Source organism: Silurus meridionalis, chromosome 20 (assembly GCF_014805685.1).
Source record: "Silurus meridionalis isolate SWU-2019-XX chromosome 20, ASM1480568v1, whole genome shotgun sequence".
Taxonomy (NCBI): Eukaryota; Metazoa; Chordata; class Actinopteri; order Siluriformes; family Siluridae; genus Silurus; species Silurus meridionalis.
In genome coordinates, this window is record NC_060903.1 from 6,325,379 (window position 1) to 6,351,608 (window position 26,230).

At 38.5% G+C, this 26,230-nt stretch overlaps 1 protein-coding gene across 1 annotated transcript in view; it reads left to right on the plus strand.

The window, feature by feature from the left end:
* Positions 1-26,230, plus strand: part of LOC124403159 (CUGBP Elav-like family member 5) — a 199,840-nt gene that overhangs the window by 145,708 nt on the left and 27,902 nt on the right. Inside the window, exons 4-6 of the mRNA XM_046876776.1 lie at positions 10,297-10,425; positions 14,472-14,551; positions 19,209-19,367. Of these exons, the coding sequence (XP_046732732.1) occupies positions 10,297-10,425; positions 14,472-14,551; positions 19,209-19,367 (368 nt within the window). The remainder of the gene's footprint in view (positions 1-10,296; positions 10,426-14,471; positions 14,552-19,208; positions 19,368-26,230) is intronic.

The following is a 26,230-nucleotide window of genomic DNA, read 5'->3' on the forward strand; positions in this document are numbered from 1 at the left end:
ACCTCATATTTAATTTCAGTTCTGTTTACTTTCATTTGCAATTATATCACCCAGTCAGGCACATCTGCCAGTTTTCAGTCCATCATAAAAAAAAAAAAAATCAAATTTTTTAATTGGAAGAACTGATTCTTTATATATATATATATATATATATATTTAAATACACACATACATACATACATACATTTCCCCCCTCCCCCCCCACACACAAACACGTAAAGATTCATCTTTAGATGGAAACCTATGTTCAAGGTTATGTTTGAATCTCAATGTTAGTGAGTGAATAGACAGACAGACAGACAGACAGACAGACAGACAGACAGATAGATAGATAGATAGATAGATAGATAGATAGATAGATAGATAGATAGATAGATAGATAGATAGATAGATAGATAGATAGATAGATAGAATGTTGTTCACACATGGTGCAATATGGAAAACTTTTCAATTCATTTCCAGTCAGGTGTGTAACAGATTGAGCTTTCTCCGAACGCACGCACTTAGTGCCTACACATTTTTAACCCAGTCTTGCATCATCCCTCCTCCCTCCCTTTTTTTAGAGCGCTTCAGAAGAATCCTGTATTCTCTCTCTCTCTCTCTCTCTCTCTCTCTCTCTCTCTCTCTCTCTCTCTGTCTGTCTGTGTCTCTGAGCTCTAAATCAGTCTACTGAACGAGATTAGCTGCTTAGTAAGTCGCTGCTGAAAGTTAGTTGCTTTCTAGGATAGAATATAAGATGGATGGAGAAAAGGATAAAAGCAAAAGGGAAAAAAAGAAAGGCAGAGTGCAAATGCAGATGCAGCCACAGCGGCAAGAAGGAGGGAGAGTCCAACACATGGGGTTCATGCATATTCACCCTGCTAATGAGAGGCAAATGAGGAGTCTGTCTGGATAATCAGCATTATAGCCAGCAGGAGAGAGGGATTTGGCACAGAGATGGAAAGAGAAGGAGAGAGAGAAAGAAGGAGAGACAGAAGAGTAACTCGGAGGTCATATTATGAATATGCATCCAATAAATCACGGCAAGCCCCCTGCACTGTGTTTCAGCCGATAACGTAATTATCTCTCACTACTGCTCTGTCGTTCTCATCAACCGCTTTATATCACAGAAACATCAACACTGTACACAATGCTGTGATTCTTTCTTTCTTTCTTTCTTTCTTTCTTTCTTTCTTTCTTTCTTTCTTTCTTTCTTTCTTTCTTTTTCCATTTTCTTATTCATGCATTATGCCCTATCACTCTCTGTATGGGTTTTCCTCTTTCTCTTTCATTTATCCGCTATCTCTTTCTCTTTCTTTCATTCACTGTCAATTACCCTATTTTGTTTCACCCATTTTTCTCTATTTTTATTGATTTTTCTCTTATCAATTCTTCTTCATCCTCCCTTTCAACCCTTTCTTTAGCACCTTTAACTTATCTTCTCCGATTTCTCTCTTACTTTCTTTCTTTCTTTTTCTTTCTTTCTTTCTCTTTCATTTTCTCATTCACTTCCTTTTATGCACTCATAATCTCCCTATCACTCTGTATGGCTTTTCCTCTTTCTGTTTTTTCTATTTTTCTCTCTCTTTCTTTCATTCAATGCCAATTTCTCCCTTTGTTCCACCTATTTTTCCTCTTTAATTTTCTCTTTCTCATCAATTCTTCCAAAACCTTTTAAACCTTCCTTTAGCACCTTTTATCCATCTTCTTTCTTTCTTTCTTTCTTTCTTACTTTCTTTCTTTCTTTCTTTCTTTCTTTCTTTCTTTCTTTCTTTCTTTCTTTCTTTTTCTTTCTTTCTTTCTTTCTTTCTTTCTAATATCCTTTTGCATTTTTCTCCATCTTTCAGTTTCTTTTTCTCTTCCTCTTTCAATCCCCCTCATTTTCTCACTTCATATCCTTTTTTTTTCTCTCTCTTTCATTCTCTTTTCTCTTTTATTACCCCCATTCAGTTTCTGTCTTCAAATCAAGAAGGACTGTTTTTCCTATTTATTCACTTAGCCGTTCTGATGAATGAAGTTAACTCGTTCGACTGCAGACTGTCAGTCTCTCTTGTCTGTGTTAATATTGTATGGATGGATTTGGGCAGACCTGCAGTGTGTATAATGATGCACTGCACTGCTTGTCCCCTCAGGCTGGACACTAATAGAGCTGAAACGCGCCAGGCTTCTCATAGAGCAGAGAAGAACAGATCAGCAGTCCAGCACTCAGACTGCAACAGCCAGCAACACTTACACAGAGGCTGGGGGGGAAAGGGGGATGACAGGGGGAGGGAGTGAAGGACGGAAGGATGGATGTGGACATCAGCGACATCGAATATTTTAGAAGTGTTGTGTACTTTTTACAGTTGTTTACATGTAGTATCATGTCAGCAATGCAAACTCTGGTAGAGAGACTTGACAGAGTGATAGAGAAAGAGGGAGAGAGAGAAACAGAGAAAGAGAGAGAAAGAAGTGGGCAGTGTGAAAGAGAGGGTGTGGAAGAGCGAGACACAATGAATGACAGTGAGAGAGCTCAGGAGCTTCTTGTTGCCTGCAAAGCATTTTTCACTTACACACACACACACACACACACACACACACACACACACACACACACACACACACACACAGATGCTGATGCAGCACTGTCAGAGGAACAGGGGAGCTAAAGGAGGCAGTGTTTGGAGGAAGGATTGTGCTGAAAGCTGTTGCTCAGAGAGCTGTTAGTTACAGTTAATGCCGTGTGTGTGTGTGTGTGTGTGTGTGTGTGTGCGTGTGCGTGTGTTTATTTTATACATTATTTATTATTTATTTGAGTTTATTTCTATAGCCTTTTTTACAATGGAAATTGTAAAAATAATTATAAGAAATATAGAATTATAGAACTAAATATTTGAATTTAAGTGAATTATGTGTTTATACCTGATGAGCAGCCCTGTGACTGTGGCAAGGTAAAACTCCTTTAGATAGTATGAGGAACAAACATGAGAGAAACCAGACTCAAAAGGGGATGCCCTCATTTGGGTGACTTCAAAAGTGTGATTATAAATCTTAAAAACAATACAATATATACATAAAAATGTATTTGTGTGTTTATTGAGAGAACACATCTGAATTCTGAAGACAAATTATAAAACTGGAGGCCTAACCTCTATACGCTTTTATCCACCACATCTGGAGGGAAGAATTGGTGTCATCTGGGTCTTACAGTCACTTCCATCGTCATGGCAACTCAAGTTTTACAACTTTCACAATTCTCTGACTCAGTCTTAAATGGGGTTTCACTGTTTCACCGTATTCACTGTATAACATTTATAATATGTACCTTTCAATAATTGTAAAAAATTTTATAATAATATATTGTTAATATGACTACAAAAATGCAGTGTAATAATGTAATAATAATATTATTAGTAATAAATATAGTAAATAATTATATAGAATAATATTATTAGAGAGAAAAAGACAAGTCTTGTCAGTTCTTTTGAACATACATGCATGTTTCTACCTTGGCTCAATCCAATTTTCAGATTTTTGCCATTCGTTCTTGATCTTGGTTGCAAAATACACTGATCAGGCATACTATTGTGACCACCTGCCTAATATTTTGTTGGTCCCCCTTTTGCTGTCAAAACAGTCCTGCATTAACCACAAAAACTTTTCCAGGAGCTCGTCTATTGGATCGGACCACACGGGCCATCCTTCTCTCCCCTTGTGCATCAATGAGCCTTGGCCGCCCATGACCCTTTTGCCGGTTTACCAATGTTCCTCCCTTGGATAACTGTTGATAGATAATGACCACTGCAGACCAGAAACAACCCACAAGAGCTCCAGTTTTGGAGATTCCCAATCATCTAGTCATCACAATATGACCCTTGTCAAACTCACTCAAATCTTTATTTAGACAGCCTTGACCAAAACTCTGTTCAGTAGCTACGCGTCTGATGCGAAATCTAGAAATTACAGATCAATTGTTAAAATGCTGAGGGTTTTTTTTCCACACAAAAAGTTTTCAACACCTACAGTATGTGACTAAATGAATGGACTTAGCTCATAAAGCTCTTACTGATCATCTGTTCAAGGGTTCAAGACCCAGCACTGCCACTGTTAGACCCTTAACCATTTCCTCTCCATGACAGATCATTGCTTATCACTGCTTATCACTGCACCTTAGGTTCTGACCCCATTTCCTTGGAGCTAGAGGTGGAATTTGCTAAATCTTTTAAGTCCGTTATAGAAAAGCTCATGCTTGGTTTAATACCTGCCATTAAAATTTAACAGGATGCGTGCAGAGATTTGAAAGATTATTGTTGAAATCGATCAAAACAATTATACGAGTCTGCAGTCAGAATGAGAAATATTTTTCCTGCTTCTAACACATCAACTTTGAGTTGATGTTCACTGCCTGTTATATCCCACCCACTAACAGGTACCCATGATGAAGAGATAATCAGTGTTATTCACTCGCCAGTCATAATGTTGTAATGTCATATGGTATGCCTGATCGGTGAATGTTCTGGTTCTGGGTGATAAACTGCTAGAAACGTGGGTTTGGTTGTGGAAAATGAGAGCAGTTCCCTCGTTACTTGCACTAACAGTGTGCTAATGGAAAAGGAGTATTAGTTTGTGATGGATGTCATGGCCTTGGAAGACATTTTATGATTTATAGAAACTTTTAGGCAGATTCGCATCCATGTCGACCTCTCTCTCTCTCTCTCTCTCTCTCTCTCTCTCTCTCTCTCTCTCTCTCTCTCTGGCCTTGGGTGGACTATTGCTTGGTGACGTTTGGTCTGTTGCCTTATATAGCTTAGTACTCACCATAGACATCAGACCTTGGCTCATAAAGATGATAAAACTCTGACATGTCGTCAAACTTGCCCATCCCTACAGCACTATGTGTGTGTCTGTGTATGTGAGTGAGTGTGTATGAGGCAGTCGAACAAGGCCACCAACAAGGCATTAAACTCACAACACACCCATCATCCGGATCCATTGTTTCGACTCAATCAGGCCCACGTTCAGAAGCTTCCATTGCACACCTGGATGTTGTGTGTGTGTTCGGTAAACAGAGGCTGTGTGGAAACCGTTGACTGAGAGTTTCATCAGTCAGACTGCACGCATACGCTCAGGCGCATGCATACACACTCGCGCGCGCTCACGCAGCGTGCATGCGAGGGCTGCGCTTCAATCTCCAACACTCGAGTGGTAATCATTTACAATAGCTGAACAGAATCATTCTGCCACTCACGCAGTGCACTCGGTAAATACAAAGCCCTGTAGGAGCGCCCGCACTTTCTGCCTCTATTGTTATACATGATGACAGCTGGACATTCAAATAAATGTTTTTTTCACGAGTGTTTTATTGTGCTAAACCTACTACAGACTTTTTCCGAACGGATTTGAACCACACTTTGCATTCATTCAGTTTCTTGATTTACTTTCTTTTTGTATTTCTTTTTTTCTTTTTATCATTTTAGGCACGAAAGATAAAGAAAATTAATCCATCATGGAAACCTACCCACCAATTTAAGAGCATGATGGCTTATTATTCTAATGTGTGCTGTTGTGTAGTAACAATGACAAGGATGCTGTTACTTCCTGTTTTCACCTCCATTCGAATGCAATCCTTTAACAGTTGCTTTTTTTGTTACCACTATATTTATACTATGTATACAAATGTATTGGGACACCTGACTGTTCCATCCATATGTACTGTAGTACTTCCCCAAACTGTCAAAACAAAGCTGGAGGCACACAATTGTATACAATGCCTTTGGATGTGGTAGCATTATATTTAAAACTAGGAGACCCAAATTTGTTTCAACATAACAATGCCTTTGTGCACAAAGCCGGCACTATGAAGATATGGTTTACATGGTTTGTAGCCGAAGATCTTGAGTCGCCTGCTACAGAGCTCTGCACCCCAGGACTCTGTTACTGTATACCAAACAACAGTAAAAAGCCGTTCTTCACTAGCATATATGCCTTTTTTTCTCTCATTGTATTGAATACAGTCCAAAAATATCCCTAAAAAGGATTGACTGGATTTTGACTAATCATAGAAATGGTTTATAAGCTGCAACCACCAAATCCACAAATCCTTGCAAGTGAGTGACTATAAAGACATTATATTGGATCCAGTCAAATCAAATGAAATCCTTAATATTTTAGAAAGTAGAGGTCATAAAACTGTATTATTTTCTACATAATCTCTTAGCAGCTCTTAATGAATGTCTGAATTCCTGGTGGAGAAACGAATCTTCCGGTTTCATGTACAGCAACTGTAATTAGTTTTCATGAAATTTCTTTTCATTTGATTTACTCTCGTATAAACCCGGGATTTTTCTTGAAGACATAAATAACTGCAAAGCTAATTGGAAAGAATTAACTAACACCTTCTGACCAACCGGATTAAACCAGCTGGCTAGAAAACATTGCTAGGATGTGCCAGGGCTCTTCCAGATACACCTCTCAAACAATGGTAAGGAGGCAAGACACCTCTCAAGCTATGCATATTTGTTAACTGTGCTTTATTAAAAAGCTGCTTCTCATAGTTCAAAGGCAATATGGAAATTACAAACAATATACTGTCACACCTTGTTACTGCAAATTCAAACTAATCAGCATATACTTACTGATGAAGTGCTGATTCTTTTATTCTCAGTGGGCGAGCAAATTCCCTTAAAACACACACTGGGTACATGAAAGAGGGAATAATCGGTGATTATTCCGAGCTCCTTTGGCAAACATACAAACATTTCCTTACCCTTTCTCTTTCTTTCTCACAGTTTGTGCCTGAAATGTGGGGTTTGTGTAGAGCCGCTATTGTGGGTCAGCTCTGATTGATTTCGCAGGTGGCCTGTACCATGTGCTTTCTACCAAGATTAGAGCATTCTCTCGCTCTTTTACCTCCTGCCAGCAGTCCCTTTTTTCCCCTCCTCCCTCCATCCCTCTGTTGCCAGTATGGCACACTTCCTCTGTTCTCAAGCCTTCGAGCGTTCGACCAGCCCCAATGAGACGACAGCTCGCACCATTTCCTACTTTTGCCTCTATACAAGAGTAGGAAGTGTAAGGAAGTGTTGTAGCTTTTAAATGGTGCAAAAAAAAAAGCCTGAACCCTGTATTTAACTGCCATTCTTGCCTGGAAAATAGTGAGGACGCAATTTGCTATGCTCTTGTCTTGTAGGAACGATAGCTTAGTCTCTGTTGATACTGAGCATTGCCGGCCAATCTGTTCCATTCTGCAAATACAGAATCGGAAATACAGCTATAAAGTCGTCCAGCTGTCCTTTTGTCTTCCAACGCAAATCGATCACGGTCCATTACACTTACTTGAATTTGTTTTTCTGATGTAGTCACTTGTATGATACTTAGGCAATTGTGCTATTTCTTATACCAAATATTCAATGGGGAACTAAAACATCTTTGTCTCGGGAGTTAATGGGGGTATACACAATACACTATATAGACAAAACTTTTGGTGTGTTTCAGCCACAAAAATATTAGAAATGTCAGGTACTGATGTAGGGTGAGGAGATCTGTGTGAGGAGATCCTGTGTGCAATATGGGGCTGGAGGTCAGAAGAGGGGTATAGTCATGCTTGAACAGGTTTGGAAAATTCAATCGTTCCCCATCAAAAGACAATTGTGTGCCCCAACTTTTGAGAAAAATATACATTGGTTAAAAGGTCAGGTGTCCCAATACTATTGTCCATGTATTGCATTAAAGCATCTATAGATAACTGCTGATTTATGCAAAGAAACATTTGGGGTTCATAGTGTTCATAACAGCTGCATTAAGCCCAACAGGACAATAGGTTCATAGAAGCTAATGTTAAGCACGAATTAAAATGAGATGAGGATTTAAATACAGGGTGATTTGTGTCAGAATATCAAAACTGCCTTTTTGTCAGAAACATGGAATGTGATTGTTGTGATGTTAAACAGCAAAATGGTAATTGTATAAACCGTGTTACGGTGTCATGAGGGAGTGCATAGGTTTTGTCAGCTAGTAATATGCAAGTGGTAGCTTAGTGCTTAAGGTTCTGAGTTACTGGTCTGGGGTTCAAACCACAGTATTGCCAAGCTGCCACTTTTGGGGACTTGGGCTAAGCTCTTAACCCTTTATCATTGGAGACCCTGCGCTCTGACCCCAGCTTCCTATCATCGCTGGGATATGCAAATAAAGTTTAACTTTGCTGTAATGTTTATGTGACAAGTATACAGCCTCTTTCTTTAAATAGGGCATATGTATGTTTTTCAAGTCTGAATATGACCCTATGCCACATTATTACAAACTAGCCTGATATACAACCAAACTAAAATTTGTATTTTATACAGTAACACAACACTCTCAAACCATTGATTAATTGTCTGAAGCTCTGGCACAGTAGTTTATTTAACATTTATCAGGGAATCTCCAGTGTTGGTGCTTTGTAATGGTCAGAGATAAAGTGATTACATGAGCTAATACGTTTTATAATATGTTCTCCTATCAATAAATGTAAAAAGAAAATAAATTATAACATACCTTCAGAGTTCCTTAGTGGTCTAGTGGTTAGGATGCGGGGCTCTCACCGCTGGGGCCGGGGTTCGATCCCCGGTCAGGGAACCAACCCCAGCCATTAGGGTTGCACAAGCCAGTGCACTATTAGTGCTGGTCCCGAGCCCGGATAAATGGGGAGGGTTGCGTTAGGAAGGGCATCAAGCGTAAAAACATGTTCCAAATCAAACATGTGGAGACCCCTAATGGGAGAAGCCAAAAGAAAGTTTATAACATACCTTCAGAGCAAGTATTTTTTCTACAACAGTATTGTTTATTATGTTTATTCCCTCACATCGCTCATGTCTTAACTCCTGGCCTAGGAACTTGTTGCTCTTTACACTCTGCGGTGTTCTTTCCTCAACACACCTGGCCCACCTCATTAAAGGGCTTAATAATTAGCTGATCAGCTGGATCATGTGTGCCTACAGCAGGGAAAACATCAAGCTGTGCAGGGTAGGGGGTCTCTAGAACTGGAGACTAGAACAGCCAGCCCAGAGCAAGTCATAATAGTGTATATCATGCAGACTTTTCCATTTAATGTAGCTCGAATGATGTTTTGACAGCCGTCACCTGTTACAAAAAAAGCGTTATAATTTATACGTTCAAAGACATTTTATACCACACGCAAAAATAAACAAAATTCCATACGTTTAATAGTTCTAGCTCAAATCTACCTCAAATTTACCTCAATTAAAAGAAAATCAAGGATCATATTTCCTAATCAACAGTAGCTTGTTCTTGACTGCCAGGAGTGGAATCTGATGTGGTCTTTTGCTGTTGTATCTGTTTCAAAGCCTTGAATTTAGAGGTGCTTTTCAGCTCACTACGGCTTTACACAGTGGTGGTTTGACCTACTGTGGACATCCTGTCACTAGGAAACCAATTTGACTATTGTATTGGGAAAATGGTAGCTCAGTGGTTAAAATATCAGGCTTCTGATTTGAAGGTAATTTAAGGTACACTATATGGACAACAGTATTGGGACTCCTGTTACTGTTACCATAAAGCTGAAGGCACACAATTGTATAGGATGTCTTCGGATGCACTATAATAAAATGTTGCTTGAACTTAGCAAACCTAAATATGTTCATGCTTGGCAATGCCCCTGTGAACAAAGTGAGCTCCATGAAGATATGGGTTATATGGTTTGGAGAGCAAGATCTTGAGTGTTTAGCCATAGAGCTCTGACCTTAACCCTACTGGTTCACACCTTTAGGATGACCTCGAACACTGATTGCACCCCAGGCCTCCTCATCCTACTGTATGTGTTTAAATAATATAATAGAAGTTCGATTTTTCTGAAGTGCACACCACATTACGTTTTCCTCGATATTATCTGTGCTGAGAATATTATCGTTATTGTATCATGTATTAATCATTGGAAAATATTTTAACTGGTTGGAGATTCAGAGAGATGCGAAAGTGTGACAATAAGTCATGACAGCGCATTAATTGGTAAAGCAGTACACTGAGATGTAGCTTGTGTGTGTGTTAATATGCACAGCTTTCTGACTCAGGTACTCAAAGCTCTTCATTATTACTATTATAACGTATTGATGTTCCAGTGCGCAGGCGGAAGATCACTTTTGGACTCTCTCCCTTCTTTCTACAAACCATCCATGCAGTCACTTCTGCTCTCCGATATCTGCAGCACTTATATTGTAATGTCTGTTCAGGATTTGGACAGCTGGACGGCTCTGTGAAGAAACGTAAAGTACTGTAAAGTGTGACCAGAAGGTGGATGTGACATGACAGAAATCATGACTGACTCGTTTTTCCTCTGCTGTGTTTCAGAGGACAGGAAGCTGTTTGTTGGCATGCTGAACAAGCAGCAGACGGAGGAGGATGTCTACCGACTTTTCGAGCCTTACGGAGTGATTGAAGAGTGTACCGTATTGAGGGGTCCTGACGGAAACAGCAAAGGTGAGAAGAAGTTGCATGGTTGAGAATAAGTATGCAGAATGCAGTACTAATAATAAGAAGAAGCAGACATTCAGCATTGTATATATGTCTGCTTTACAGTCACTATACTTTTTTGTTTTTTTTATTTAGTTTTTTACAATATATTTCTAATAAAAACACAGCTTTTTAAAGACAGTGTAAGCCAAACATAACCTTTGGTAGTTCTATAGAAGTGGTAGTTCGGTGATTAAGATTTTTGGACTTTGCATCAGAAAGTCATGGCTTCAGACCTCAGCAAAGCCCTTAACTTTCAATTGCTCATCTGCAGAGATAAAATTTGTATAAGTCGCTCTGGATAAGGGCGTCTGCCAAATACCATAAATGTAAATAAACAGCTAAAAGCCTGATGGCAAATGTTAGTGTTGTGTAGTGGTATAAAAAAATAATAATTAGTAGAGTAGTATTGTATAAACTCACCTGCTTTTTGTCCAAGTCCAAGTTTCTCAGGTGTCCAACTCCATGTTTATCTACAGTACACTGTATGGACAAAAGTTTGTGGACACATGACTATTGGATTTGTATGTGCTTTTTAAACAACATATTTCAGATTTAGGCCTCATTTTCTGTTATAATAACCTCCACTTTTCTGTACATATATAACTAAATAATAAACCAAGGCAGCTAACTGCAGAACAAAAGTCAGTAGGAGAGACTGACCTGATCTAGCTCCTGTTACCTGGTGAAGTCAGAACAAATTTTTTTTTGTACAGTATTGTGTGGGGGTTGGGGGTTATAGCTTAAGGTTCCGATGAAAGGAGGAGTTGGATCAGATTCAGTTCCACCCACTGGACTTTTGATTTTTGGCAGTATATTGAAAAAGCCATAATGGCACAGCACTGTCATTGGTAATATAGGTTAAATATCTTACTTGCGAGCATATGATTTAATGCTCTAGACTCAATAAAAAACATGAATCTTAATGTATTAGCTAAACGTAGCTGAGCTCACCAATATTGCTTGATTAGTATGATTAAACTCCTGAACGACGTGACTGCAGCACATTTCATTCTCGCTGTTGTTGCTTTGCTTTTAAGTGCATGCTATTAATACAGACCAAGCTAGATTTTATATATAAAAAAAAATAAGGAAATAAAATTAAAAATACAGTATGACTACTAACCTGTAAAGAGTAAGCTAAAAAAAAAGAGAGTGTCGATAAGAACCGAAGTATACGCTTTGATTTTCGGATTTGTTTGGAGTTCTTCAGACACAAAGTGAAGCACTTGATCTGCACAAAAGCGAAACAATTGATTCCTCTGAACACAAAAACCTGCCCTGTAAATAGAAGCGCATGTGGATGGACTCCAGCTGGGCTGTCATTTACACGTTCTGTTTTATTCTGCCAGTCTGTCCACACACACACACACACACACACACACACACACACACACACACAAACGCACAAACGCACGCATGCACGCTCTAATCTAAAACACATGCATGATATACACACTCACAGATAGATGCTCTTGCGCTCTTCCTTTCAAACAAATGTATTTTTACACACTCACACACACACACACACATACAGTACACACACATACACACACCCAGATGCAAGCATGTCAGGCTGATGTTCCAGTGTGGAGGCGTTTGACGGAAGGCCTTGACACTAAAGTGGCAGAATCCATTCCTGAGTAACTGCATCTCAGCGGGACACCAGCATCATCCAAATCCCATGCCAGAGACGTCTTTTTCTCTCTCTGTATCTCTGTCTCTCTTTCTCTCTTTTAATTCTCTCTTCACTCTCTCTCTCTCTCTCTCTCACACACTCACAAACACACCCAGGCAGTCTATTGTAATTGCTTTTCATACACATAAATATGTCCGTATATTTGTACTTTTATTCACACACACACACACACACACACACACACACACACACACACACACACACACACACACACTTAAATAGACAAACTGTGCAAAGAGTGCCTGAGAAGTAGTGTGTGATGGCTTTCTCTTTCCAAACACTTTTTCATATTTTATATTATAATTATTGTGCATGTACAACATGGCAATAACATGCTTTATTTCCTCCATGACGACAGCAGGTTTACAACGACTTTATTTTACAGATAGCATGAGTGTAGCATCTGTGTGAATCGGTGGGTGTTTTTTAATTATAAGTCTTATTGATTTTTTTTTGTCAATCTTAATTCCGGACCAGACCATGGGGAAGATAATTAAAGATGGCGCATTAACACGTTTTCTCTTCCATTCTTTGAGCCCATTCGATTTTTCTTTCAAAACTTTTGGAAGCTCTTCACTTTATAAGTAGCAAAATCTAACATCATGTCTCTTGATATTTAAACATTTTCAATAGCTAAAAGAAAATAGACTTCGGATATTTAAAAAAAAATACCTTTTTGAATATTTGTTACAGGATGATTTAAAATTTTTGTTTTACTAATATATAATTCACCATTTTAGTAGTGTTATTAGTGCCATTTCTAAAGATAGATACAAGATAGATATTCAATGGATGGATGGATGGATGGATTATATGTAGAGTGAGACAGACAGACAGACAGACAGACAGACAGACAGACAGACAGACAGACAGACAGACAGACAGACAGATAGATAGATAGATAGATAGATAGATAGATAGATAGATAGATAGATAGATAGATATAGCATTTTAATCCGCCTCTCCAGTATGTCTGCACATTACATTACATAATATGTAACATTACATTTATACACCTTATATAGTCTGAGAAATATTTTCCTGCCACTTGAATAAGGAGTTCTACAGTACCTATCTCACATGATCTTTCTTACAGTAGATTTTAAAAGTCCTCAGATCTCCAAAATTCTATATTATCCTAATTTGAGTTTCAACAACGTTTTAAACGCCAGCTGTTTACTCATCCGGTTGATGTTGAATCAGTTAATTTACATACTGCATATTGTCTTAAAAATCTGGGCCACATGTATTATTATTCTAGTAACTGTCTAATATTACTGTCTTATGTTTGTAAGCATAGTGTGAGCTAAATCATCCAATAATGCAGCTCAGCCACTGCACAGTGTCTCAGCTACAACATTATTATCATTATTATTATTATTATTATTATTATTATTATTATTATTATTATTATTATTAATATTATTGGATAACACCATAAATACAGCACCATTATTTTTGGTCTTAATAGTTTTTTGGACCTAATTTATGGATTTTCTTGCTTTTTTAAGTCGGTAATATAAAAGGTTTGACGCAAAAATGTTAATTGAATTCATACGTGTGTGAAACAAGTAACAGCATCGTGTGGATAGAAAAGTGCAGAATGGCATTGTCATTCATTATAATATTATATACCTCATCAGCTCTCATAGTTTTTTCTCTCGAATCAGACCTGGTTCTTAGGAATACCATATTCCTTGCGTTCCGAATGCAAACGATTTTTACAAACAAGCGTATTTGTATTTAGCTTAACAAAACGAGGCACTTTGTTACCTCAGGAGTGTAGACAGATGTTCGACAGCATTATTGTATCAAATATTTATACAAGCTGATGCCTTCTGAGGGCCATAAAAAGTAGATATCCTTCAAGTAAAGTGTTGCTGTATAATATTTTGATGTCAAAAGCTTTATGAGAGCAGACAAAGAATAGTGAAGTGATGCCATGTGATGTAATATGCCTGATACTAATCACGTTCTCAGAAATGATGCACAAAGAAAATCTTAGCGTTGACCCAAAAATAATTTGCATATATAATATACAGTACTATTTATTCTGTGTGAAAGAATAGAGGTCGAGTCTTGTGTGTGTGTGTGTGTGTGTATATGTGTGTGTGTGTGTGTATGTGTGTATGTGTGTGTGTGTGTGTGTGTGTGTGTGTGTGTGTGTGTGTGTGTGTGTGTGTGTGTGTGTGTGTGTGTGTGTGTGTGTGTGTGTGTGGCCAATCTCAAAGGGTCTTTGAGACAAATCCAGCCTACTGCACTGCTCTAGATTATTTCCTTATTCTTATTCCTGTCCTGTGTGTGTGTCCTGCAGGATGTGCCTTTGTTAAGTTCTCCACACACACCGAGGCTCAGTCAGCAATCAGTGGCCTCCACGGGAGCCAGACCATGCCTGTAAGTATATCTTACCCCCCTCCCCACCTTCACCCCCTCCGCACACACACTCATATACCCACACGGTGACACACCTGAATAGTAGGTCATTCCATGTTCATAATGCTGCAAGCTTCGGAGCAGTGGCTCTCGCTTGTTCCTGCACGCGCATCGGCGTCTATCTAAGTGCAAATGAGCTCACTGATCTGCTGCTCCACGCTGAGGCTCTTTCCCCCTCCATCATCTTCTTCTTCCCCTTCTCCTGTCCTCTCATCACTCCTCTCTCCTTTCCTCATCCCAGTCTGCACCTCCCCACCCCCACTGCTACATCACTCTGGAGAAATACTCCTCTTTATCTCCCCTCTGTGTGCATGACAAATGAATTCGTCATGTGGCTTTGGGGTGTGTGTGTGTGTGTGTGTGTGTGTGTGTGTGTGTGTGTGTGTGTGTGTGTGTGTGTGTGAGTGGGAAGGCTGGCGGTGATGGTGGGGGCAGGTTAATTTGGAGAGAGAAAAAGAGAGAAATGCTATCTGGATAAGTAATAAATAAAAAAGGAAAAAAGACAAAACAGCAAAAAGGGGTGTGTCTATTTTAACTTGTAAACTTCTACCTGTATTACAGATGTTATGAATATAATGCATAAATACACTATATGGACAAAAGTATTGAAAAATTTGGCTTTTCCAACCATATGAGGTTCTTCTCTGAACTTTTACCAGAAAGTTGGAGGGCACAATTGTATAGGATGTCTTTGAATTTCCCCCCTTTAACCCAAACCTGTTCCAACATGACAATGCCTCTGTGCACAAAGCCAACCCAATAAACATCTGCTTTACATGGTTTGGAGTGACTGATATAGAGCTCTGACTTTAACCCTACCTCAGTACCTGACTTTACCCACATCCTTCTAGCTGAATGATCACAAATCTCCATAAGCACACTCCAAAATATACTGAAAAATCCTCCCAGAAGAGTGAAAGTTATTTTAACAGCAAACACACAGGGTTGGTCAGAATTCCCTCAGGAGCTGGTGGGAGAGATGGGATAGAAAAAAAATGATTTAAGCAACACCTCTTTATAAGAATTGCAATGAAATTGATATGATAATGATATCTGTATAAACCACTGGAAAGACTTTCCCAAGAGAAGTCTTACTGTTTATCAGTTTGAAGTTAAAGTTGGCCATTGAATATGAAATATTTATGTAATGATGTACATTTGGCCTACTTTTTTTTTCTCCACAAAACCCTGACTTGACTGTGTAATTCAAAGTAAAAAATATCAGAATGAAATTTTAATCGTATGAAAGAAGGGTCTGTTTACTTTCCTGTTTAATGACCTTTAAAAAAAATCCAGTCTCCTTCTCAATGCAATGCATTATTGTTTGCTTCACACAGCTCCAAAAATAAAATTCAAAGCAAATTGTAATGTCAGATGTGGCGATTACAGACATCCAGCTCGTAGTATACATTTGTCACTCAATTGAGGTCATTAAGAAGTCAGCCAACATGTTACACTAATGTTATTGCTTGTTATTCTGACAGGACACACACACCGACTCTTTGTTAAGGCAACACAGACATTGTGTAAATGGAGATTCTTGGATCTGAAGTCAGAATTAATGAATACAGACTGACAAAAATCTATTAGGGTGGTGTGTATATCTGTGTTGGGGTAATTTGCATTTCTCTCATACACGCACATACTGTATACACACACACACACACACACACACACGCTAATCCTTGGGACCTACAAGGCATTTTGGCATTACTGTCACATACAGCTTTGTAATTAAAATAAATGAATGGCATTTTCATACATAAGCCGACTACAGATGTTGGACCGGAGACAGAATTTTTAGTTTAATATTGACGTTGTATCCTCCGCAATTACACGTCAGTGTGTGAGAGATGATGTAGGATCAGTTTAGAGTGTTTTGACAAGAATTATAATCCAGATGTACCTGATGTTTTACAGTACTTGAAGCAGTGCTTCACACACAAATATGATCATATCGTAGCTTATTCAAGAAGAAAAACTAAATCTATTCTTTTCGGGATTTGTAAGGCAGAGATTTAGTATAAGTGCCATTGTATACCTGCGTTCTTCAATTCGTACTGCAATAAAAGTTCCTATTAGACATCAAGGATATATCTTATGTGCCCTTCTCATGTCAGCTATTCTTCACCTTTAAAATAGTTTAAAGCACAAAACCGGTATCTTAAAAGCTATAAAAACTGATTAAAGATACACCACATGCACCTTCCTATGTAAAATCAACATACTTAATGGTGCAAATCAAGTCTCCTCGATGGAATCATGCCTACAACGAGAAAAAAATTCAAGTTTGTTACCTTTATTTCCAAGAGTGTAGCGCATGCTTTTAATAGAAGTTATGCATTAACAACTTCACTACCGACTATAACCTTTTCAAACGTATCAAACCAGCAAGCCACAATGCAGAAATAGCACACTCATTTTACACTCAGAACAAAAAAAATTAAATCAGTTTTTTACTAGAAGAAGTAAAAGAAGGTGAGGAAGGTCCAAGGATCTTAATAATAATATAATCATTTATTTTATATGTTTTTATCTTATTATATGTTATATAATGCCTTTAAAAGTAGCTTTCTTACGCTGCTTTACATAAAAAACTGAGTTGTTTAACTAAAAATCATAAAAAATGTTAGTTGTTTTTTAATTTTTTTTAATCATTTTGTAGTTTAGTCATATGTACAGAAAATATTATACAGTAGGATTTACTTTGATATCAGCTGATACTGATGCCTTCAGTACTGGTATTATTATTATTGGGGAAAAAAAAAAAGTTACATTATTTTAGTTTAATTTAATTTAATTCGTAGTGCACTTTTAATGATAGCCATTGTCCCAAAGCAGATTTACAGCATTACATACATTACTAATATACATTTTTGCGTTTAGTTAATATATGTTATCCCTAATGAGTGAGCCAGTGGCAAGGAAGTACTACCTGAGATGGTAAGATGAAGAAACCTTGGGAGAAACCGAGCCCAGACGGGAACCCATCCTTATCTGGGTGACACCGAATGTCCATTCATTATAGTTTTATCATTGTTGAGGTTATCAGCTGTTCATTGATGGACACTTTTTATGGCAATTGTAATCCCTAAACTATTGTAAGAATTTGTTTATATTAATTAAAGTCCACCATCCCTCCACCGTAACCTCGTGGATCTTTAGGTTGTTAATGCCGAGCCATTCTTAGCTGCAGTGAGTGGTTTCCATTTGAAGAAAACTTTATTCAAAAGTCTGGCATTGGGATGAATCAGGCAGGTCCAAAAAGAAAAAGTGGACAGGATCATTGGTATTTCAGCAGCATTTATAGCTTGATGGAAAGAAAGAGAGAGAGAGAGAGAGAGAGAGAGAGAGAGAGAGAGAGAGAGAGGTGAGAGAGAGAGAGAAACATGGATTATTAGGTATCCTTATAGTTAAGGTCACTGTACAGTGTGATCAGAGTGCAAATAGGGACTCCAACAAGACTACCTATGACAGTACCATTAAAAGGGAGAGCTTGAAAGTAGCACACATGAGGGTGGTAGTTTATTACACTAAATTGAAACCAAAGTTTGGTATTACAGGTGGTCGTCGACTTACAACCACGATTGGGACCGACAGATGTCGTAACATGATTTGGTCGTAAGTAGAGTAGGCTATATGTACAGTACTGTGAAATGATGCCGGAAGCTGGTACGCACTGTTGTACGCCGCGGCTAGCGATTGTGGTCGTAATGGTCGAATGGTCGTAAGTCGACGACTACCTGTAATTAAAAAAAAAAATCAAATTAAACAAGAAGTTTTACCTTTTCAATGAACTGAAGTGAAACAGATCTTTTTTCTCCTGCGATGAAACAGTTGCTACAATTGAAAATGTAGGAAACATTGACTAGCACGATCACATATACATTCAATGTGAATGTGCATGAAAAGATAATGTATGTGTACAGTATGTATATGTAACTCATTCAAAATCTTGTCATCTAATAAAAATGAAGTGAATCGAGTGATCGGGCAATCAGAATTGAAAATAGACACTAAAACAAGACCTTTAATTGCCTATGCAGCATTTAAAGTACACTTTACTTTACTTAGCATGAGCGTGAACAGAACCAGCAGCCTGCTATTAAAAGTAAAATGCGCTGCTGTTTAGTGTCTTCCGTTTCTCCTTTCTCACGTCTCCTCGCTGTCTCGTCTCTCCTGTGTGATCATTAGTTGAGAGTATTGTGGCCTTTACAGCTGATTGATTACCAGGAAGTCGCAGGATCCACACCAAAGGTCATGTGTTGTACTAAATGATTAGAAGGCGGTTAATGAGCGTGCGTGTGTGTGTGTGTGTGTGTGTGTGTGTGTGTGTGTGTGTGTGTGTGTGTGTGTGGAATGCATAGATAGACAAAACAGTTTTTGTCATTTATCAGAATGACATCATTTTCAACTAACAAAAGTGAGAGTGATCGTTATATTTGTAATAAAATTGTGATCATTTTTAAAAAATAAAATGCAAATCCATATTTGTTTGTCTGTTTTTTTAAGATATACATCTCTTAGTAGTGGATACCGAAGTACTGTATATATGTTTACGGTTGACGATTTTGTTGTAACACACAATTGTGTATTTCTGCTTGTTCCTGCATCTCAGGGAGCATCATCCAGTCTGGTAGTGAAGTTCGCAGACACCGATAAGGAGAGGACCATCCGCCGCATGCAACAGATGGTCGGCCAGTTTGGCATCTTCAACCCTGCTGTGGCTCTGCCATTCAGCACATACAGCAGCACCTACAGCACCTACACACACGCTGTGAGTCCACACCCACACACTCGCACATACATGGCCACACCCAACACACAGCAACCTAAAGAAATCAATGTATTAATGCATGGAACAGCAATAATATCTGGAGTACTGTATTCTTTCTTCTGCACACCCTCAGGAAGTCTAGGGTCATGAAGCACTCCTACCATCCATACAAACAGTTCGAGCCGCCCATATCAATGCCCGAAGGCCTTGTCATCGTCTTTTTTTTTTTCTTCATCTGCGCTGAATAATGCATTAACATCATTTCGAATCCCCGAGCTCATGCTCAGCGAGGAGCTGCGAGTTCACATGTAATTTTAACTCTGGCACTCCCTGTGGAACCTTCCGTTCCGAGCGCAAATCTGATTTCTGCTCTTAGGAAGTGTTTAGGTTTATGATTTGTTTGCTTCATGAATATTTGACTTTGATTGTAAGTTGTCTTGTCATCTATGCACACAAAAAAAACAAGGCTGCTTGGCACATTTTCGAGTTCGGAGGCAAGGATTCTCAGAGCTGTGGGTTCTGAGGAAGCTTTTGAGACGTGAACACAAAATTAGCACATCCATCACAACCGTAGACATTTTGCTCAAAAAATATTCATGAACGACTTTAATATTAATATGATTAATATTAATAGCATTAATATAATTTTGACTCCGGGCACGCAAGTTCGAATAGCTAACACTGTAATGAAACTTTGGCTATTTCACCACTAAAAATTCGAAGGTCCAATTGCGTTTGTATGATCGTAACACCTAGAGGTTATTTTATTTTGTCAGTGTGAGAGAGACATTTATTTTTATACAGTGGCATACGGCAGCATCGGTGACCCACCAGATATCGTTGCTGCGTCCCACAATTTCTACCTCCCACAAATATTAAACCATTAAGTTGACTGATGGACTGTTCCATCCATGGAATAGTCTCCGAATCTAGTGCAACCCTACCCAGTTTAAGAAGACTTCTGAAGATGAATGAATAAAAATCTAAGGCATAAGCATGAAACTAGCCAAGACAAACAATCTCGTTATAAGTAGCACAAACGTTAAACCTAAAAAATGCGAGAGAAAAAATCTTTCAGTTTCTAAGTTCTCTGCCATTTCAGAGCAAACGTTTGAGCAAAGAAAAAAAAAATCTAAATATTCATGAACTACTTATCAAAAGTAGACATGCATGAAAATGCTGAATGCGCGTGAACGTAATTGATCTTCATCAAGTTCCGAGTACATTTCTGGTTGAGGTAATGTATAAAAAAAAAAGAACTGGAAAAAAAAAAAAAAAAACCGAAAGAAAAAAGACAAAATGGTTGAAAAATATTCATGAGCTGCTTATCGAACGATAATGGGATTAGATTTAGATATACTTTTTTGATATAGCCCAATGTGGCCTCCTTTCACTGCAGAAGCGAAAGGCAGTGCTCAGAAGAGCGGATTAAAAACGCAACATTAAAAAAACGGGGGCAGTTTTACGCTAAAGACTGATCCGTTATAATCTCTTGGACGTGCCAAAGAATCTATACTGTGCTTCAGCTGGATCTGTGGGCACTATATATAGAATTTACCCTGCAGGCACCCAACCTTAATTACAGTGTGATTGGGAGGGTGCATGTGAGCGTGTATGTGCATCTGTGCATATTTCCATATGTTTTTTTCTTTATGGATGCAGGTGTTTGAACACAGATTTGTATGTAAATATGTTTGTATATTATTTTTAAGGAATACAGTGATATTCCTTGCAGGTATATGCACCAATTCAGTATAGTTTGCATTACAATCAATCTTGCAATAATTGTATCAGCTTGAACATAAATTCAATACCAGCAGAGTAAACTAAACTAAGACCAGCGTCAGCTCAGTGTAGTAAAAAATTGTATCGGCATGTTGACCCTAGACTTCTTTAAGGATGCAGTACTATGGTTGCACCTGTTTTATAGTATGAAGGTACAATGTCTTATTTGTCACCCACTTTCCAATCTATCAGCTGTAATGAGTTTTGATCAATGGCTTATACTTTAATGGAGAAGATATGTTATGTGCTCCATAGATGATCAAGTCTTAGTTGATTCATGGGTAACATTGGCAGGTGGCTTCGCGCTAAACCCCTTACACGGTTCAATTCAGTTAAAAGGGAGGGGTCTCGCTTAGTGATGCACGATTTATTGTATCATAATCGCGATGTGAGCTTGAGCGATTATATGATGGCAAACGTTGCGATTTAATGAAATGAATCAGTGTGTGGACACACTTTCTGAGAACAGTTTGCTGATTTTCCGTGCCGCTAACAAATCAGAAAAAGTTCAGATAGTCTCAGTCTAGGCAGTGCACATGTGGTGTGTGTGGTCACGTGACTTTCCAGCTTGCAGCGCGACACTGAACTGGTAACCAAACAAAACACTGCCTCTGGTATATGGCGATATTTTAGCTTTAAGATTACCAACACTGAGCAGAGAGAGGAACTGGGCAAGATTTGCTAAATTAAAGTTGCTACATCACGTGGCACTATGATAAATCTGTAACAGATCTCAATGGAAAGAAAGAGACAGCAGGCGATGGTTCAACAGAAAGAGCTTTATTTTATTTTTCATTCAATTCTGCCCTGCTGCTTTCCTTTCCTCGTACTCACACCAGGGCACAAACCAACTAGCGGTAACGCGTAACCCGCACCTTCCACACACATCTCCCATACAGGCCGTCAGCTCTCTCTCTCTCTCTCTCTCTCTCTCTCTCTCTCTCTCTCTCTCTCTCTGCTCTCTCTCTCTCTCTCTCTCTCTCTCTGTCTCACTCACTCTCTCTCTCCTGTGTCGGTTACATCCTGTGTAAACAGGGCAATTTCTAGACTTTTAAAACCCTGGTCAATATTCCTATTGTCACCAAATGATTCATTATAAAACAATGCACATTTACAAATGCACATTTCCTTGATAACCAAACAAGTGGAATTATAAAACCACTTGCCAATTTTGACCAGAATAATCCAATTTTTCCCAAATTGTGCAGCCCTAGTATTGCTCAAAGGCCAAACAGTCACAGTCCGGCTATTTCAATTCACAACCAAATGTTAGCATAGTAGTGTAGCGGGTAGAAAAAGGTTCTGATTCCTGGTTTAATTATGAGCTTATCTAGATGTTATCTTTCTGAGTTCTTAGATGTTCTATCGAATGCTTCAATTTCCTCCCACATTTCCAAAATCTGGCTGAGTTTACTACTTCAGGTTGAATGTGTGTATGGTGCCCTGTAATGGACAGGCATCTCCTCCATTGTGTACTTCTTGTTTTCTTGGATCCACCAAGATCCTGACCAGGAGGAAGTGGTTAAATGAATGAATCAATCAATCAATTAGTAGAGCAACAGCAAACAAAAACAATCTGTAGGGTTAATTTTGTTCATGACATGCCTTGATTATAAAAGTGTGATACAAATGCTCATTTTCCTTCCATAACTCAACTTATTGCTGTACTGTCCACCTGACTCGTTTTGACATTTTCCCTGAGGTGGTTTGAAGTTGTCACTCTAATTGTGTCATTAGGTTTGACGCTCCTATTGGCTCTTGGTTTGACTGTCGTCATTGGAGAAGTCACACTGCAGAAAAAGAGTCAGACACAGCCTTAATTTCATCAGAGGAAAAACGGCAACGGCTATTAATTGGGTTTCAGTGAACATGTAAAACCAGCGATCAAAGACTACAGATTTTAGCCTAGGAATTATAGGAATCTTTTAGTATCTTTAGGACGACCAAATCGTAGCCAAAATCGCACAATGTGCACCTGGCTTTACTCTCAACAAGTTCTTACTGGTTATATCACTAGCCTTTACATAACTTTTAGGTTGATACCCTTCCAGTGCTGTTAGTGAAGATCAGGGTTTGCATTTCAGGTCATAAGAAACTATTTTTTTGGTCTTTAGCTAAAGAATATGTTCTCCTAATCTTGTAGTTGAGTAGTTGTAGTTGTATCATGGCATTATTGGCATAAAATTTTACTTGACGCTGAAGAGATGGAAGGGTATCTGCAAGAGTGAAAGGGAAAGTGTATAGGACTGTGGTGAGACCTGCGATGTTAGATTAGAGATTAGAGACAGTGACATTGAGTGAAAGACAGGAGGTAGAGCTGGAGGTATCAGAGCTGAAGATGTTGAGGAGTGACAACGATGGACAGGATTAGAAATGAGTTTATTAGAGGGACAGTGCATATAGGACGTTTTGAAGACAGGGTGAGGGAGGTAAGATTGAGATGGTTTGGACATGTACAGAGGAGGGACATGGGGTATATCGGTAGGAGAATGCTGAGGATGGAGCTGACAGGGAGGAGGAAAAGAGGAAGGCTAAAAAGGAGGTTTATGGATGTGGTGAGGGAAGACATGCAGGAAGTCGGTTTGAACATAGCAGATGTAGAGAACAGACTAGTATGGAGACGGATGATCCGCCGTGGCGACCCCTAATGGGAGCAGCTGAAAATTAGGGCCATTAGGGATCTTATAGGGTTTGAGAAGATGAATGAACTCCAATTCCTTTTTTAGTTTGGTTGTCCTTGACATCATTCTTTTATATGCTTGTTTGTCATTTAAGTCATTTATATGCTGAAAGCAAAAGAATCGAGAAGTTGTTGCGACAAATACAATAGCCTTGGTCATTATGCAAGCTCTTCTTGCTTTTCTGACAGATACAAATCAATAACTTGTTGGCAAAGTGACAACCTGAGGGTTTGGGATTTCTGCACTTGATTAAAATGCTCAAACCCTGATACCTGTTTGCTGAAGTGGCAACCCCCTTGTCAGGTAATTCCTAAGATTTATTATTGGATGCAAGGCAGAATCGTAAATAAACTGCCCAGCATACCTCATGCCATTTTCACTAAAGAGAAATGGAGCATCAGGAATTCCAGAAAAAAAACCCTGCTTAAACATGCACCTCTTTTTTAGAACCACATGTGTGCAGGAATAGAGGTCCTGAGAGTTCCAACATATTAAAGATTAAAGATGATGATGTAAGATGATGTTTGTCATGTGGCTGCTACCATATGCGACACGTGCTGGGCAGAGATTGCACGCAGTTTCATCTTTACTGACCGCTTTGCTATAATAGTCACCACAACAGGCCTTGAAGATTATGTAAAAGGTTCTAACTGTGGCTTATCTTGGCTTCTTGCCATTTCGCCATTATCAACTAGAGCCTATAGAGAGAAGGTAGAAGAGTGACCACAATTTGCCTCGAATTTCTATTTGATTTCTCACTTCTCACTTACTATCATCTCAATTAGCAAGTAATTAAATAAAGATTTAGAAGTAAATTGTACAGTTTGGCTTCCAGTTTAGTTGCTGACAATTGAATTACTGGTGCAATTTAAAGCCACTATTCATATACTGTTTCTGTTCAGTGCTCAAAAATGTATACCTTCTCTGTATTTGAATTTAAACCAGAATTGACCCTATTTTTCTTCTCTTTTTTTCTTATATAGTTGATTTATCACAAAACCCGACCATTATTTCTCAAAAACACTGGAAAACATATAAAAGAAAGGGTTGATCTGTGCACAGCATGTGGTCTGCGTGGGCAACATGTAACAGCTGCTCTGCTGTTTTAAAAAGGAAATGTTAAACTGAAACCGTATTTGCACAATCGCGACACGAAATTAGCACTGACAGTATTAGAGGGTTGAGCAGAACTGAGATTGCAGAGAACAGCGAGTGTACAGGAAAGGAGCAGAGCAAATTTCCTTACCGATAACAAAAGCAAAAGCACACCATAGCACTTAAGTCACAGCCAGTGGCTTGCATATGGGAAATCCACCAATCAACATTACTTCTGGAGCTCTGCTACAACCACCAATCAGCAGATCAATCCAAAAAGAAAAAAAGAAAGAACCCAAATAGTGTGCCTTTATATCTGTAAGTGTATGTGTTTAGAACATTTTATAATTTTGGATTATTCATATTTTGTTACATCTCTAAAGCACACTGGTCTATATTTATGCACATGACATGCTGATGCTCACCCGGTGTGCTATCAGTGTGCACGCTCCTCTCTGACGTCTAATCATGGACCGACAGAAGGAAGGTCCCCAGGTATTCCACAATCCACCTGCTCTCTGACCCTAATCACTGTAAACATCGAGGACCCCAACCTAGTCTCAGCTTTCCACAAATCCACACCCATCACTTACACACATTATTTGTCCACTGATATAATTACTAATGCAGATAATGAATCGAACCCTAACAATAAGTATGCAAAGGAATATGTTTTGGGTATTTATTTCTTTTCTTTAGTCATGCAACCTAATTCATCTTTTATATAAATTATACATTTCCACAGTTTTTTTTTTACATTTTATATGTTTTCTGTGTTCTATTGTGAATAAAACATGTTTTATGAGCAAATCTAATGGGTTTATGAGATTTGCAAATCATTGCATTCTGTTTTTATTTAAAAAGATTATTTTTGGAATTTATTTATTTATTTATTTTGTATTACACATTTGGTTTTTTATGTATGCAGCAGGTAAAATAAGTATTGAACATTTTTCTACGTAAATATATTTCTATAGGCATGAAATCTTCACCAGATGTTGAAATGAAATCAAACCATACATGTCCATAAATGAGGTTAGGTGTAATAATGTGAAATGACACAGGGAACAAGTATTGAACGCATAAATAAAGGGAGGTGAAAAAAGGCATGGAAAGTCAAGGCACTGAAATCAATCAGTGATTAGAAAGCAATCCTGCCCCTCGTCAGTGCAAATTAATATCAGCTGGTTCAGTTCCAACTAATGGCCTGTATAAAGGTGTCCCATTACCAAGGTGTCACACAAGAAACATCTTATGTTGAGTAAAAGCAAGGAGCTCTCTCAAGACCTTCACAACCTTATT